Source organism: Oenanthe melanoleuca, chromosome 7, assembly GCF_029582105.1.
Source record: "Oenanthe melanoleuca isolate GR-GAL-2019-014 chromosome 7, OMel1.0, whole genome shotgun sequence".
Taxonomy (NCBI): domain Eukaryota; kingdom Metazoa; phylum Chordata; class Aves; order Passeriformes; family Muscicapidae; genus Oenanthe; species Oenanthe melanoleuca.
The window spans coordinates 815,785-833,746 of record NC_079341.1 but is presented as its reverse complement, the minus strand read 5'-3'; the positions used below and the strand labels follow the sequence as shown (position 1 = coordinate 833,746).

Genomic DNA, 17,962 nt, shown 5'->3' with positions numbered 1-17,962 from the left:
CTCTGCTGCTTCCTTGCAGTTGTAAAGTTTTCTGTAAATGCTTCGCGTGGGGGAAAAGTTAAATCTTCAATTTCAGCTCAGACTCCACAGGCATCTTGCAGAAGGCACTGCTGGGTGTTGGCAGAGTTGAGCAGTGACCACCTATCAGCAGAGCACCCAAGTCCTCTTTCCATGCTATTGTTGAAAGGAGAGGTGGCACAGATTGGATGCTGTTGGGAATGGCTGGCAGCCAGTGCTCATGCTGATCTCTTCTCCGTTTACTGGTTTTAAGGGAAGAAACTTGCAGTTTAGGAGGAGCAAGAATCTTTAATTCTTCCTTCATCTGGAATGTACAACTCATTTAGAGGTTTCTTGAAGTTATCTGTACTTAACAGAGGGATGCCCAAAACAGGTTCTGCCCCCACAGAAAAACTGGATCACCAGCCCCTGTGGCCCTAACACAAGCCCAAACTTCACCCAGCAAGGTTCTGCTGGGCTTCCAAGTTTAGCTGGACAGAAGGAGATAAATCTTGAGCAGCAAAAGAACAAAGTTCAGCACAGGAAGATGAAAAACATGAGGGAAGGGAAGAGGGAAATTCCCATCAGCTCCCACTCTGTGAGATCACACACACACCTCGACTTATGCACATGAAGACCAAGACAGATGTGCATCGATCCCTCTCTCAACCGAGGGCTTGCCTTATTTAATGGGAGACAGCAGAGAAAAACCTCTGGGATGAACTAGAGGTGGAAGAATCCATTTCCCCACCAGAGAGAATCAATGATTATCCATTTTCCCTTTTATCCTCCTTGTCGTACGGCGAATTGGAGCAAATGAGCTAACTGCAGCTCCCATCTGCTCCCCTCCCAGATGTTCCTCCAGCTCTGGAATCCCCGGCAGAGCCCGCACCAAACCTGTTCTCTGATGGGATTCTCTTGCCAAATTTAAACATGACAAGCAAAGCAGCTTCCCTTGGAATGCTAAATTTAGTGCGGCTTGACCGTGTAACCCACAGAGCCGGACACACAGAGGGGCTCTCCCGGGACTCGGCACTTGTGTCCAGCTCATTTCAAGTTGGGAATACGCTGGCTCGTGGATCTGGAGTAGAGCACAGACTCTAATTGCATGAAGGAACACAAGTACAGAATAACAAAGTCTTTAAGCAAGAGCCGTGCTGAGAGCTCCGAGGTCCCCCGCAGCACTTTCCCAAATAAAACCCCACATTCAGCGACGGGGGGAAGGAACACAAAGTGCATTTACTGTAACACTCACAGATGAAAAATTGTAATTGCTCTGCCCTGACATCTGGTTTCTATTTCACTCCCATTCTATCAGGTTACATAACAAACAGATGATGCACCAGAGCCCCGGAGTTCTTCGGCGAGTCTTGTGCGGATTTGGTGTTTACATTCCTCAGCATAAAAATTCAAGCTATGCCACACACACACAGGCATGTTCGAGGCAGACAGAGCACTCGGAGACAAATGAGCAGTTTGCAGAGGAAAAGTGAGGCTGACTGGGGAGTGTGGGCGCGTTTTTAATAGAAGATTCCGTACAGAAAATCCTCCGCTGTCCCGATCCAGTTCAGGAATTGAGTCTGCACACGCCGGCGCTCACAGCTGTGCAGACGGAGGTTACAGGAGCGAGCCACGGGGAACGTGCGAGTTTACAGCCGGCCGAAGCGCTTGGGTGAAGCCAGTGCCAAATCTAATGATGCAAACCACAAATTCCACCCTGCCCTGTTATCTAACCAAGCGCGACCTCCAGGGCCTTCCTCCACCTTCTCATTGGGGCTTTTTTTTTTTTTTTTCTTAAAGAAAATGGCACTTTTCACTCACTCCTGCTGTCACAGTGATTCACAGCCTCAAGAGCATGCTGGAGCTCAGGCATCCACTTCGCTGACCCCGTCGCCAGACATCACAGACTTTCTTCTGAGTCAACAGCACATCCTTCCTCGGAAGCAATTCAAGAAGTCGTGCATTGCTAATAAAGCTGACTCAGCTGAGGACAGGTCCCAGAGAATCCCCCTTCCCTCCCCAAAACACGAGCACGCAGGAATGAACGCACCAAGAGCTGGAAAACCATGGAGATCATGATGCGGCAGTGCTTCTCCCCGAATTTGATTTAAAATAATCCTGAATTATTCACCAACCCTGTATTAACGGAAAATTTGGTTCACAAAATATTTTTCATGGCTCACCCAAACAGCAAGTACCCCCAAACTTGAAGTTTCCCTCAAGCTTCTCACTGCACATTTAATTGCCAGCTTGGCCTTCTTTACCTTCACTTTTTGGGCCAACAAAAATGCCAGACTAGCAAGCACCAAAACAGCCAGAATTATAAACTCATCTCACATATGATTCTATATTCTGTTCTCATTTTGGGCTCTCTGTTTTGCTTCTTAGAGGCCATAAACACCTTGTGCATCTCACTGTCAGGCAGAACACTTTTCAGGTGTTCAGGTCAACATTCAGCTTCCTAAGGTACAACCCAGCCTAGGACTGGATTTATACCTTCAGGAGAGACCAGCTCCCATGGGGACTTGCCAACCTCACCACTAAAAGTTATTTTTGAAGGAAGCCAGCATGGGACCCCCTCTGAACTGCAATGCAAGGGTGTAAAATGTAAGAGGGTACAAGATGCCCATACTGTGTTTGGGAGACACCAGACAAGGCTCCATGTGGATGGGACTTCTCCCAGCATGAGGTCACTGACATTTAAGCTGGAGCCAAATATGAAAATAATAAAATCCCTGATGGACATTGCTGCAATGCCTGCTGGTTTCTAAAGGCTGGTGGCTGGCTGTTCTCCTCACATCACCCTCACACAAACCTGCACACATCCATGCACCAGGGTGCGAGGGTAACACCAGAAATGGTGCGGGCATTAGTCATGGGCAGGCAAGTGGAAAAATGCCCCAAAATACCAGTTTTTAGGAGGCCTGTTCCTCAGCCACTACAGCTACCCCCCCACTGCCAGCTCAGGTAAACACAACAGCAAAAAGGATGTTTTCCTGGTCAGAGAACCACTTCTGGCCATGTCTTAACAAGCTGATCATTAAGTAGCAAGAAGAGGAAGAAACACACAGCACTAGGTACATTCCACTCCTTAACATGAGGTGTTTTTACCCCTATTTCCACCCTAGACTAGGTCCTTATAAAGCCCACAAAACAGCAGCTTAGGGGAATAAAGAAGGGGAAAAAAAAACAAGGGGGAAAAAAAAACAAGGGGGAAAAACAATCCAAGCAATGTCACCTCCCATTACAAAACTCCAACAGCTAAAATATTTAAGGTGTCCCACGGAACTCCCATGGAAATCAGGCACAGAAGACAAGAGCAATGAGCAGAGGCAGAGCTGCTGCAGCCAACAGCCCCAGCACTGAGACCTCAAGGGACTGCAGTTCCTCACTCCAGGGCATAACTTTACACCCACCCACACTTTGCTGCTCTTCTTCAAGCACCCAAATTATTGTGTTCCTTCCTCCATTTCACCTCCAGGAGATGCTCAGGTGCCCATCCACTAAAACACATCAGGGATTTAGTCCATGCTGACAAGGCGCTTACAGATGGTGCAGGAGTTCATGGGCTGTGCTTCGGATTTCCTCCTGCTGCTGGGGGGCAAACCAGGCAGCGAAGGGGCCTCTCCAAAATCAGCACACAGCCCAGTCAAAACATGCCAAGGGCAGAACAGGGAATCCCACAGGGAGGCCAAGGGATGTGGAGAGAGTTCTAATTCCATGCCTCCCAACACCTGTACTTCAAGCAGCAGGCGACACTCTGAGGAAAGGGACTGCAAGACTGACTGGCTCAGGGGCCAAGATGGAAGAGCTGCTTCTCCAATACCAAAAATTTTAAGTGCTTATTCATCCCTGCTTGTCATCTGTAAGCAAACTACTCCTCCATTCAGTACAGACTGGCAGAACGCAAAGGCGTCGCGCAGGAGCCTTCGCTTTTACTATTATAAATGATGCTATTTTTGCCTTTGAGCCTCCGGTTTCACAGATCCCACATCCCTCACATGCCTCACTCCAGCTCCCTGCTCTCTGCTATTGTGTCTTGCCGAGCTGGAGGTGTTTTCCTGCCGTAGCTTCACCTGCTGAGAGCAGAGTCGTGCCATGTGCTTGCTCCATGTACAACCACTCATTTAGAGTACAGGGCAATTAATACAGAGCCACACACACACCCAGCGAGCCCTGGGCCCATTTGGGCTGCACCCCTCGAGCCTTTGGCATTAACAGCACCTCTGGCAACTCGGGAAGAGCTGCCACGGCCATGCCAGGCACCTCTGGCCATCCCAAACCTGGCACGCGCCACGTTCTGCCCTCCCAGCTCTTCCCATCAGCACCAAGCCTTCCCTGATGCCAGACAAAACATCTCCCAGCTGCCAGCACGCTGCTGGGCTGGCACGGCCAAGGGCACTCAGCAGAGGTCAGCAGCTTCAAAAAGCCACACAGTAAGGCATGGGATGCTCAGAGTGATTATCCCACATTGGATGTCGCAGCTTTTGTCACCCTGCACCCACAGCAGCATTTCATGAACCCCTCAGTGCTGAAGGGTAAACACCCCCACACATTCCAGTTCATTCTCCCAGCATCTAAGAGACAGCTTGAGCTGAAATTACAATTTGGGGACCAGAGACAGCGTGGCCCAAATGCCTCTGACTGCACCCAAGGCCTGAGCCAGGAAGTGTGGAAGCTCCAAGTCAGAAATGTTCTAATTAAAGGAGTCAGCAGATAACCAGTGAAAGTGCCCAGCAGCCTTCACTAGTTTCAGTCTGGGAGGAGGAGAAACAGCCCAGGCACATTTTTCCTCTCTGCATCTTTCCCTCTGCACAAAGGTATCCTTAGTCAGGGAACTTATTAACTTGGAAGAGGCAGAGCAGTAAATAATGTGGATCTAAGCAGATAAATCACACAGAATTTGCCAATACCAAGAATATATTAACAAACCAAGATGTTATTAACAACTTGCAAATGTGACAAAACCAGTGAAGCTCGCAGACATGATGGAAACACAGCCTTGGTGGGAAACAGTAAGAAAAAATATTAAAGGAGCTAATACTGAGCATTCTGCCTGTTTCAAAGTGAGATGGGGTCTTTGCCAGATACAATCTCACCAACAACGGTTCCTAAGCACTACCTACTGCTTCTTACTGCAAAATAAAACCAGTTGAGGCTTTTGGGGATGAAAAACACACTGATGTTCAAAAGAAATAGTCCCATAGTTGTTTCTTGCAAGAGAAAAAAGGAATATCTAGCGAGACAGAACTCATCTCCCAACCTAAGTGTGTCTCATACCTCTGCTTGCACAAGCCACAAATGTTTATGTGCCTAAACCAACTACTGCATCATTATTTCTGAATAAAAACAAGCTCCTTCTGCAGAGCTCTCTGGCTTCAGGAGCCTGAAGAGCCAAATGAGACACCACAAGCGTACCCCTTTATCCCAGCTCACCTTCCCCTGAGGGAGGGCTCATCCCAGACTGCAGAACCCTGTTCTGGGGACTGGTGGCTCCTGAAGGAACTCTCCTGCCTGCCTCTCCTGAAGAAAGCAGCCCCAGCTGTGAAATACAAACTGAAATAGGAAGGAAATAATTAATTTTAGAGTCCAGATGTTTTTCTGAACACTTCCAGGGATGGCAACTCCAGCCTGTTCCAGTGCTTTAAAATAAAAATAATTTTACCTCGGGCACAAAGAAAGTCGAAGACTCCTCAGCGTGGGATGGGCATCCCAGAGAGCTCCCAGAACCAACAGTCATCCCATGCCCCAGCCTGATCAGTGAGGACAGGGCATCTCCAGCTCTCCAGCAGCCAGGTGCTGGGGAAGAGGAAAAGCCAAGCACACCTTGAGCTGACACAGCTGACACAACTGCAGGTCTGTGTTTACCCCAGCACCACTCACTGCCCACAGCACACCTCATGATGCTCTGTCCAGAGGCACATCAGACACCTGAGATGGGAAAATGAGAGTCTGTGTGTGTGTGTGTGTGATCAGCAGGCTCCAAGAGCCTGACCCAACACCAGGCTGTGGAACAGCCCAGCTCAGCCCTAAGGAATAGACTCTGGCCAGTTCAGACAGGAGAAGCCTGGACAGACACACAGCAGCCACTTCAGGGGAGCGGGAGCTGCTCTGTGCCCAAAGCACCATCCTGGCATCAACACCATGGAAGGGAAAACAGGAAAAGTCCACACAGCCTGCATTCCAACATGGGCAGGCAGCTGCCACAAAGCCCTGGTGACACAACCACCGCTGCTTCTCCTGCAGCCTCAACCTCCTGGGGCTCCTCCAGTACTGCCCTGTGCATCACAGACCAAGGGATAAACAAATTGTCATGGAAACACTTTTAAACTTGTATTTTCACTCTCCAACCTCGAGCTCTAGTGGGGATAAAGGGCATTGGGGATATTCTTCATGCACATTCTATATTTTAGCCAAAACACATAAATCTCTTGGTGAATATTAGTTCATAGCTCCAGAGAAGAGGAAGGCCAAAGGAACAAGATGAGAAAATCTAGAAAATACAGAGTTTATCACATCCCCACATAAGGCTCAGAGCAAGCCATGCTCTTCTTTCTGGCAATGCAAGTCACCTTTGAGCAGACAGTTTACTCCTCAAAACAGGTGTTCTACCTCTGGAATTTCTTCCAAACCCAAATCACATCAAGGCCTGCCCTTCCAGTGTTGATCCACTGGCATCCATAGGCTGGTTGTTGCTTCAAGAGACAGGAGGAATATGTGCAGAAGTTTCTAATGGAACAGTTTGGTTTAGAGCAACTATAGCTGGTTTCTCAAAACTGGCAAAAATACCTGCCAAGAGTCTTCAATCACAGGTGGGATATCGAGGAATTTTCCCCCGCCCCTCCACCAGTAGCTTGTGTTTGCATTTAGACATAGATTAAGAGAATAATTTTTTTTTTTAAATCTAAATTTTGGAAACATTTCCAAATTGTTCTTAATCTCAAGTCTGCTCAACTGCTCCATTTAGAGGCAGGGCAGCTGTGCGGGCAGCCTTGCCAGGGGGAGAAGGATCGTGCTCCAGGAAAGCCCAAACCAGCAGTTTCATCAGGGCACTCTCCAAGGAGAAACCTCTGGAGAGAACCAGCAGTTTCCATCCCACTCTCTGACTCAGAAGCTGCCAGTGGATGGTCCCAGCCTCTCCAGCAGCTTCCTCAAGCTCCCCTGCAGTAACCCCAAGTGCAGAAGGATGACCCACTTTCCAGGTTTCTCACCCCCCTCCCCATTTACAGCAGCATTCAGCACCCGGTTTGCACAACAGTTGTTCCAGCAAATGGCTTTGCAGAAAGTTTCTTTCATCTGATGGCTGGAACATCAAAAGATCAAGTCCCTGTTGCCCAATGATTTGGGCAATCACTCCCAAAACATCACGTTCTTTTGTGCAACTGCTACCCACGGTTTCCCCAACAAAAGCAAACACCAGAACTACCAGGAAAAAAAAAAAAAAATTAAAATAAAGGAGTCTGAGCAAGCAGCTGGAAAAGGAGCCTCCCAAGTGATGGGAGAGGGCTGGGAGTCACTGAGCAGAGCCCTTGCTCACAGCCACAAACACACCCCTGTTTCCCCAGTAAATCAAACAGATGCACCCAAAACCATTATGTTCTAAGCTGCAGAACATCGTTATAAATAGAGCAGAATTCCAGAAGCTGGGAAGTTAAGGAGGGGTGAGGGGCAGAGGGGCTTGCAGTGCAAACTGCAGCAGCTCTGACACCCCAGCCATGCACTCTTGGACTTGACCACCCTGCAGCTGCAAAGTTGGCAGCCTCTGGCCTACTTGGGGGCATGTTGGAGTCCAACTGTATTTACGCTGACAGAGACAAGCAGAGGCTGTGACGATTTATTGACGCAAGAGCTATTTTGTGCTCCATGCCAGAAATTAATCAGTGGAGGAGGAGGAATTCTCCTTAAGCACTTTGGTGAGCTGCTAAGAACAACAGGCTGAGGTCTCCCATGACAAACACCATCGAAAAGAGAGGAAAGGAAGGAAAAAAAAATTAAAAGGGCAACTTTTACATAGCAGCTTCTTTGGAAAGCCTCAGGAATCAGGCAGTGCCTGAGCAGAATCTGCCCTGCGTAACTTCCCTTGTGAAAAAGAAAATACATGAGAGGAATAAATCACAGCTTTCCCAAATCCGTCCACACAACCTGGTGCTGTGTTTGCCCAGCTCAACCTACCTCAAGTTTATTTGGGGGAGGTGGAAGTAGTGGTGAAGATATACTGACCCTTCAGGTTGGCTCTACCTGCTGCAACTCCAGCTAAAAAGAAGGAAACCAGGGGCAACAGTCCCATCACCTCCTTGAAAGAGCTGCTGCACAGAGCTCCACTTTGAAGGGAAAAAATGAAAAAGAAAGGAATCTTGCATGCAGACTGAAGGAATAGCATCAGCCCTACCTGCCAAGAAGACATCACGATAAACCTGTCAAGAGTTACGAGCCTGCAGAACAGGCCTTGCACCTGCTGGAAAGGAAAAAAAGGAAGGGAAAAAGCCATCTAATGCCAATCAGATTCTTGCTGCTGGCAGGGAAGAGATGCCAGAGCCCTTCTCCTGGGTTTAGTAAGCTGTGAGGATCATGTGCTTTCCCCTGGCAGAGGTTCTGTGAGACCACTGGCACCTTAGCTAGAATAAAGCAAGTTCTGGGAAGTTTCAGAGATTTTTGCCGAAGCGACAGACGTCAAGGATTCAGTATTTGGAAGGACTTGTGGAGTTTGGTGTATGGTCTTTTTTACTGTTTTGGAAGATTTTATGACCAGAGAAGAGAGGGTTGGTCTAGTTCAGGCTTTTATGTCTTCCCACAGGAGCAGCTCAAGCATTTTATAGATCAGGAGTGAAAAAAACATTTAAAACTGTTTCTCTTTATAGGCAGCATAAGATATAGGTCACAGTTAAGAGAGGGGCTTAAGCCTGTTTGAGTAGAAAGCGCGCATTTTGAATGCTGAAACAGAAGAGCAAAATATAATTCTCAATGGATTATGTCAACATCACTAGGCTTTAAGGGTTTCCTGCCTGAAGAGCTGTCAATTGATCAGAACTGCCAAAACCACCTTTCCAGCAGCAGACAAAAAAACCAGCTGCCCTTACATCCCTGAGCAAATCACCCACCTGAGGGAGCATTATTGGTCCGAGCACCGCATTGATCTGGGGCTGTTGGTCACGGGGAGAAACAGTGACCCCATGGGAGGAAGGTAGCAGCAGGTAAAGGAAACCCCAAATCCACAGCACAGGCACAGCGGGCACGCAGAGCCCCCGCCCCGCGCTCCGTGGGCTTGGTTCTGGCGCGGTCACGGCCTCAGCAGCTGCCTTGAGGACAGAACAGGCACCAAGGCCAAGGCTGGCAGCTCAGAGCTCCCAGAGCAGAGCTTGCTCCCATCACGGTTTGCCCCATAAAGCTATTTATGTGGCTTGGCAGCACGACGGCTGCAAACAGCACGAGTGCACAGGTTCCAGAATAGCAAAAGGGTCAGGATTGATTTTTAAAAAAAAAACAACAAGTGATTTCCTTGAATTCGGCTGCAGTTTCTCCAACATGCTGATCCCAGCCCTGCCACAGAGCACAGGGGGTTTCCAGCAGTCCCCTCCACTTCAAGCAACTCTACATTGGTTGGAAGTTTCTCCTGGAGGAGAGGCACTGTGCTTGCGCACAGGCAAGTCAGCAAATGAAGTTGTTTTTTCCAGTGCTGGGATTGTTCAGCCCCTGGTACAACCAAACCGACAGAAAAGAAACCTCAAAAAACAACAAATAAAAGTAAAATTTACTCTATAGGTCCCCCAAAAAATGCACATCCCACATGAGCAGAGGTTGAGAGGGTGTATTTAATGGCTGCTGTCACAATCCTACCTGTCCTTCCTCCCTTGCCCAGGTATCCACAGGCAGCTAGGGTCAGGCTCCTGTCTCCCCAGGCTGACCTTGCCCAGCCATCCTGCCAGAACCTCCTCACGCTTGGCAGCTCAAGCTTTCAAAAAACATTTGTTGCTACATCAAAGTGGAGCAGGACAGCTACAAACACGGGGAAGGTTAACTCTGGCCTGTGGAATCCCTGGCAAAGCCTGTGCTGCCAGGGTTCAAAGCAGGATCAGCAATGCCCCACTGAACCCCAAACACACCCAGGGGCTCCTGGAAACTCTCACAAGCCCTGCTGCCACCAGGGCTGGCTTCCAGCTGAGACAAGAGGGTCTCAGAAAAGCCCACCTGGGACCATTCCCGTTTGGAACTCACCTTTCAACAGGTGTGAAGTTTAGTATCAGCCTCATTCTTCTGAGAGGCTATAAATCTGCTTCAAAAATCACTTGAGCAAATCAGTCCATCAAGCCAAGGGGTGACAGCAATCCCCAGGGGGAACCCCAAGAGCTGCTGAGCACCTGAAAGCATGCCACAGCACTGCAGCTAAAATTTTCCTAGTAACTGATGAAACAACTGGATTTTGATTTTGGTTGTAGAAATAAAACTTTTAAAAAACCTGCTGATGTATTAATTTCAGTTTTCTTTGCAGAAGAATAACTTGCATGCCCCATTTCTCAGTTGTTTGACCACTCCACCTGGCACCTCAAACTGTGCAGGTGTCAAGGCCTTTCTTGTTTAATGGCCTAAATAGAAATAATAAAACAAATAAACAAAAGTAGGGGGAGGAATTCCTGGTACATGGCAAGCTATGGGGAGAAAGGGACTGGCAAAGCCTTTACTGAAGGATGGGAGAATTACCAATTCCACAACTGTTCATTCTCCAGCCAGGCACCAGCTACTCCACGTTCACTCACTTCTGGCTATCCTCTGACTGTAAAGGCAACTTCTACAGAGTCAGAGTATGAAGAAAATATACTAAACACCACACCAAAAGAAGAAACATCATTGCAATTGTTTATCCACTCTTCTGGTAACAAACTGAATTTGGGGAAGTATGAGACACAGGGCAAACTGGAGTTGACCAAAGGTGAGTAACAAAAATGTGGTAACCTTGTAGAAAAAGGTTTTTCTCCTTACCAAGTGAGACACAAGATCGCAAGGACTATCTCAAATATTATTACAGAATCACCCGACTTTAAAAGTACGACCTTTTTTATATCTTTTGCCTACCCTGTACCTCATTCAAAATAATCCAGAGTTCTCTGCCTCTCATCACAAGTACCTGCTTCTCATCTTTGCACTGCAGGAACATCACAGGCTAAAAAAACTTACTTTAGAAACAGGCTTTTAAAGAATTCCTAAGTGCAAGAACTGCATTTAAAGAAAAAGCAGAAATGAGAGGAATGTACTTGGCAGGGACACTGACCTAGCAGGAACTTCAGCTTGAACCCCAACTTGAAGCACAAAACAATTCTTCTCTTTTGAGGGTACAATCAAACCCTTGCACAGAAAGTCTCAACTATTTGATGCTCCAGCAAGTGAAAACTTCACAGGTTTAGTGGGAGCAGACTTTAAACTTTCAAGGACCTCAAAATGACACTGTTCCTAGAGGAAATCCAGGACAGACTCAGACATGGGTAAGGACAGGAAAGGAGGTGGAAAAGGTGTTCTGTCATGGGCTGGAGAAAGAAAAGTGAATGGAAACATCACCAGTTCCATCTGTTGGAGTTTTCAGCTCTTCTGAGTTTACTCCACAGCCAACCCCAAAAAAGCACCCTCCAAAACTGGGGGACCAGGCTGCTCAGGGGAACAGTCTCTGAATTCCCAGTCTAGAATAATCTGGTAAAACCAGAGCACCAAACTGGTAAGGGGAAGAAGGGCTCCCTGGGAGTGTTCCAGGCTGGGATGGACAGGGCTTGGGGCAACCTGGGATAGTGGAAGGTGTCCCTGCCATGGCAAGGCATGGCAAGGAATGGAAGGCATGGGATATACAGGGATGGGATATACAGGGATGGGATATACAGGGATGGGATATACAGGGATGGGATATACAGGGATGGGATGGGCTTTAAGGCCCCTTCCCACCCAAACCATTCCATGACTCTGTGATACCATGTCCAGATGTTCTTACACAGCCACCAAGTAACTGCCACAGCCCAGCCCTGCTAGAGGAGGGCTGGAGTTTTACCCCCATAGTCCTTGTGTTTTATTTGAAATTATGCTCTTGCCCCCAGATAACTTCCCCAGACAGCCTCATTGCTGCCAGAAAGTAGGTCAGTGTCATTTAAAGCTGCCTTGAAATGCATCTCCACATAAATTTCTTAATCTTTAAAAAGAGAACGCATCAAATATTTATCGGGCGGTGCAAAACAACGAGAGACGCTCACAAGGAGAGCTCTCGTGTGTGCTGCATGAAATGGCTCTCCATGCCTTGCTGAGCAGTGGAGCAGGGCAGGAGAGTGGCTGGGTGCAGATAAAGCCCTGTGCAAAAGTCCTTATCTGCCCAGCAAATCACAGTACGTGACTCCCCAACTCGTTCTCCTGATGCCGTGTGATCACGGAGCTCTCTGCTTCCTCCGGGAGCTCCTCTCAGCCCTAATGATCCCTGCTGCAGATTTTTCCCCATCAGCCAGGCAGCTCATTTTCAAAACTTCAATATTCCTAATTATCAAACATTCAGCACTGCAAAATGTAGCTGAAATTTGCATCTCTGCAAGGGTGGCTCTGAAGAAAGGATGGAGTATTTGCATTCAGACTGGTTAATTCCTGCAAGATAACATTTCATAAACAAAATGCTTCATTGAACATGGAGATTTTCAGCTTTTACAAAGGAAAGTGAACTTTAAACAAATACAAATCAGTTGAGTGATTAACTTTAAGTGTTTTGTTTTTTTAAAACTAATCTTTATGTATAACTAGTATCAGCAGAACAATCTTTACTGATTAAAGAAGCAAACGATAGTGAAACCTAAGCCACTGAAAATTAAGGGGGAAGGTAGAATGCAACAGCAAGGAATCATTTAAGGTCAATAAAGACAGGAGGAAAAAAAACCCTAAAACGTTTTAAAAAACTATTAAAAAACCCCACACCTACTTACAACCCAGTCAGCCTGGGTAAGGTGAGCACCATAGGTTATGTAAGGCGAGTGTAAATTGTGGCCAACATGAACAGGTTAAGGAGTGAAACTAAACACGCTTTCCCCCGCTCCCCCAAGCTTTGTCATAATCCTAAATGTTATCTTAATTAGCCTAATTTTCTTAATTATACTTCGCAGCAACTTGAGCCTTCACAGCACTATTTCAGCGTCTTTTTTTCCAGCTTTGTTCCAGCGCTGGAAGAGGCGGCGACTCCTCTGCCAAAAGCCAAAGGCCACGTGATGCCTCCCAGGAAGTTTGCTCCCACCTGGGTATTCTTCTTCTCTAAAAGCTGCTTCTTACTCCCTATGGAATCTTTCTCCAAAACACAGCAGAAGAAGAGGCAGTGATGGAGGAAGAAGTCACACTTTTCTTAGCCAACTTAAATCTCCGTATTTTTCCATCTCATTCGGAGAGAAGCCCTCGGTGCCCAGCACATCTCACAAAAGCTTCACAGAGTGAAATGAAAAACCAAAAAAAAAAAATAAAGGCACAGGACAAAAAGCCCAACCCAAACCACTTCCATTCATCTTCACCACAACAATTTCATGGCACAGCTCCTGAAACATCCCATTAGTGCTGGCCTTGGAGAAGATTAGAGAAGAAAGCTTGAACCCACTGAAGCAAGGCTTAATAGGCTCTCGAGTTAAGCCAGAGCCTTCCCTTAAACAATGCCCATCATTAGGAATAATTACCTGTAGCTGTATAATCAACATGGCTATGACAACTGACATGAGAAGTCCAGATGTCATCTTTGGCAAGGCTTGAGAAATATTTCTGCTCCTTATTATACAACTGACTCTTGAAAGAGAAACGAGCAACAAGAACACTGGGAGTGGAAAGCCACCATGAAACACTGCAGGATTCCAGAAATACAACCAAGTAAGAACCCAGCACCCAGGAAGGGCATGTGGATATCCAACACCATTCTGTCCAGCTGCCACTCCCCTGGGTTTGGATGAGACCACCCTTCTCAGCACCATTCTAGACAGGGTTGTTAGGGAAACAAAGTTCAAGCTGATTTTTGGATCTACCGAAATGCTGAGCCAAAGCAGCAGAATGAGGTGGGAGAAACAAGTGTTCAGGGATGAATTCTGAAAGGAAGCAAGGCAAACCAGCATCAGGCTTCCAGTGCATAACAGCCCAGCCAGGAAGGACATTGTCACTTCCCAAACCTCTGGAGAGCTGCTCCTTCAGGAGCCAAGAAATGCCCACGGTTGGGTTTGGACTGCAGGTGGGTGTTCAAAGGTGTCCTACCACCACCACCACAGAGAGAGAAAAGCAGGCAGGCACAGCTGCCCAAGCTCACTTCTGAGTCATGAAAACACTGAAACAACAATTACCTGTTATCTGAAGAACAGAGCTCCTGGAAAACATCACTTTGCATCTAGTGTCTCCAGTAAACACCTACACTCATACAAACACACTTCAGTTTCTCAACTCCTCATAGTACCAACAAATTTCAAAATCTAAGACTGCTGCATTATGGAAGCAGAGGCCACTTTTTTTTATTTTTTTTTTTTTTTTCTTTTAGATAATTCTAATTATTTTAGAGACTCATAAACTCACTTCAGTTGTGAGGAGAGGGTCTACCCCTGCCGCTTGTAGACTCCAGCACCCCTATTTATTGCAAGATTTTTTCTCCCATAAACAAGTGGTTCCTTAAATGTTAGGAGCTGTTCTCTGGCTTTTAGCACTTCAGCCTTACTTGTTAACCCCAACCTGATTAAAGTGAAGTCACAGAGTAATCTCTCAGAAGCAGAGTGAAGTAAGTCCTTCTATGTGCCTTGTTGGATTATTTGCTTCCCAGCAGCCAGTTCTGTACCATAAACTGAAACAGCCCAAGAACAGTTAAAATTCCTCTTACAAAGCTCTGCCTAACACAAGAGTTGCCCCAAACTCCTTCAAAACAAATGTGAGGCACCTTTAAGCTGGAAAGCAGGTAACTGAGCAGCTACAGATCCTCCTGACAGACAGAAAATGCACAATTTGGTAGTGATGAATCATGCCTCAAATTACAAGACACATTAGGGATAATCCCCAGACAGCATTGAGGTGGATCAATTGACTTTTGTTCCAGCAAAACTATTCCTTCCTATTAAAAAGTACTTTAAAATCCAAGAGTTTTCTTAAATATCAACAAAGGCACCAGCAGAACCATGCCCGTTCCTTGGAGGTACACTCCATGTCATTAAGGCTCATCAGCACAGATTTAACAAATTAAACATCTGCTTAATGACCCAGAAAATACCAACTTTCACTGATGCAATGATTAGAAACCCAAATTTTGGAACAAAAACAAAGAAAACCTGAAAAGGTAAAAACTTCCTTGTAACTCTTGGTAACAGCAGCGGCACTTTCCACCTTCACACAAAATTTTAGACGAAGTAGGAAAGGGAAGGCGTCTGGATGACCATTTCAGCATGACTCAAAGGTGTGTGCATGCAACAAACTGTGTTTTGGGGTGGCTGCTGGCACTCCAAGTGGCCTTGCCCTTACCTGGATGGCTTTGGGAGCTCATTGCTGGCAATGTCTAGTCCTTGGGAGAAGGGATTCGAGACAGATCAGTTCCCACGGGAGTAACAGCAGCTCAAAAGAGCTCCAGTGCTTCACCAATACATAGGAGTGGGAAGTGGGGATTAAATCATGGCCACCTTGTAAAATCCAGGGCACAGTGACATGATGAGTCGTATGGGAAGTAATCCAAGAGGGTGGCAGAGTGTCTTCCAATGGCTTTTAAAATGGGAACCTGCAATTAAAGAAAAATATGTCTGCGTTAGCAAATTAAGATTAACAGCCATTTAAATTGTACATTATATAACCTATTTATCCCTGAGATTTAACTACAATGCTATTTTAGGCATTAAGGGCTGCAGAGAGAGTAATTTTCAGAGTTGTAAATGTTACTTTGATTAATAACTATAAAGATGCAGATTAATACTTAACATTATTTTTTAAAAAAACAAAGATAACAACTTTCCAACGACACATTCAAGCCTCAGAAACCCAAAATTCCATGTTAATTCTCATCCTCCAACAGCACCATATGAAGCCACTTCAGTCCAACAGCTTCCATATTTTAAAAGCCATATGTATGAGTGGTAACTGTACTTCACGCATCTGTTCCCCAGAGAAGTCTAAAGAAAAATTCCTCAGTGCCAAGAAGTGGTCTTGGAGCAGGAAGGAAAAAAACCCACACAATCAATTCCACTCCCACTCTACCTAAGCCTCCAGCAGATTACTCAGAATCAGCTCCATACTGCCCCAGGGGGAAAAAATCCACCATTCTCAATTATTTTGAAGCTGTGTATTACAGGGAGGGAGAGAGAACAGAGGGGAAATAACCCACAGTCAGCAACCCCTGGCCCCTGCTCCTCAAAATATGGAAGTAGAGAAGCAGTAGACACCCTGGCTTGGAGAAACCCCACCTGAGACCCATGCTGACCTAACCAGCCACCCTTACACCAAAAGAACTTGCTCAAGTTCATTTTGGGGGGTCAGGGTTTTTCTGCCACTATACCAAGTGACATCCAGTATTTCCCATCCCTGAGAGTGTCCAAGGCCAGGTTAGACAGGGCTTGGAGCAACCAGGGATAGTGGAAGGTGTCCCTGCCCATGGCAGGGGGTGAGATGGGCTTTCAGGTTCCTTTCCACCCAAACCATTCTGGATTCCTGAGCAGCCTTGTTTTACAGGCAAGCTGTTTCAGGGCTTCTGCTCTACCACTGGTCCAGACTGAACCTGGCTGTGTCCTTTATGCAGGGTATCCCACAGCCACAGTGACTTCCCTTCTCTGCACCATAAAACACCACAAGAGCAGCAGCCCAGCCCCGCTAGGTAACCAGGGGAGCTCCTCTTGCCCAGCCAGGCATCATCCAGCACTGGGGTGAGGTCACCCTGCTGGCAGCAGCCCCTCCAGCCCATCCCCATGGATCCAGCTGACTCTGCTCACCCCAAACTGCTCCAGCAGCAGCTCCCAAGGAGTGGTGCCCTGCAGCACCGCTGGGGCAGGCAATGGCAGCTGTGATGGGAGCTGCTCCTGCCTTTCACAAGGAGCATCTGCCCACAGTGTGGCTGTGCCACAGCATTTCAGGCAATGCTGGCTATTCCTGGAAGAGCTCTTAGCACACTCAGATTTGTGTGTTCCCTTCCAAGAAGTAAAACCAGGTCTGAGACTTCCAGCACGGGCACAGTGGCTCAGGACGGGCTTTCGAAAGTTACTTCTCTGATGTGCAGGAAAAGGCCCCGGCAGGCACTGCTGAACACAGTCCCTTCCTTGCTGTGCTTCATTGAAAACCCTCTTTAATTGGCTGTTTCTCTGCAGCCCAAGTGTCTCAGCATCACCACTCTCCAAGTTCCTCTCTGCCCATCTTGCATTCTTAGAGACCTGGAACGCGTTCCGTGTCACGCGTCAAATTCGAGAGAAAATCACTTAAATGTCATTTCTAACCCCTGCAGGTCTTTGCCATCCCAAATGTTCAAGATGTTCCAGTCCCATTAATCAGCACATCCTGTTAAACAGAGCTGGGTCAGCTTAGACCAGGCATTAGCAAGATACTAACATAATTTATTTCCATTAAAACCAGCAGGTACTGTTGTAACATAAGCCATCTCAGCTGTAGACAAGAAGGATTTGGAGTGGAGCTACCGGATCTCCATGTCCTCATTTTCCCAGCACAAGAATGAAAATGTGACTGTGAACAGTGGAAAGTTTCCCAAAGAAACTGGACTGAATGAATAGAACCAAATTCATTCATCAGCATCGCCAGTTTAATCTATTCCTACTTCTGTCCCATCCCTGGAAGAGTCCAAGGCCAGGGGCTTGCAGAAGTCTGGAGGTGGAATGAGATGGGTTTTAAGGTCCCTTCCAATCATTTTGTGATTCCATGATTCTCTCCAGGACACGGCAGACATGTCCCAAATTACCTCCCCACAAACTATAATTTTCAGGAAGCCCTTGCACTGATCTCTGTGCAGACCAATGAGCAGCTGCCA

General features: G+C 47.0%; 1 protein-coding gene across 5 annotated transcripts in view; it reads right to left on the bottom strand.

Annotated features, from left to right (window-relative positions):
• The window catches only part of HDAC4 (histone deacetylase 4), a 171,798-nt gene that overhangs the window by 130,360 nt on the left and 23,476 nt on the right, over positions 1-17,962 (bottom strand). For all 5 annotated transcript variants that reach the window (XM_056496075.1, XM_056496077.1, XM_056496076.1 and 2 more), the window contains exon 2: positions 15,469-15,718. In XM_056496075.1, coding sequence (XP_056352050.1) covers positions 15,469-15,490 — 22 coding nt within the window. In that variant the 5' untranslated portion in view covers positions 15,491-15,718. The remainder of the gene's footprint in view (positions 1-15,468; positions 15,719-17,962) is intronic.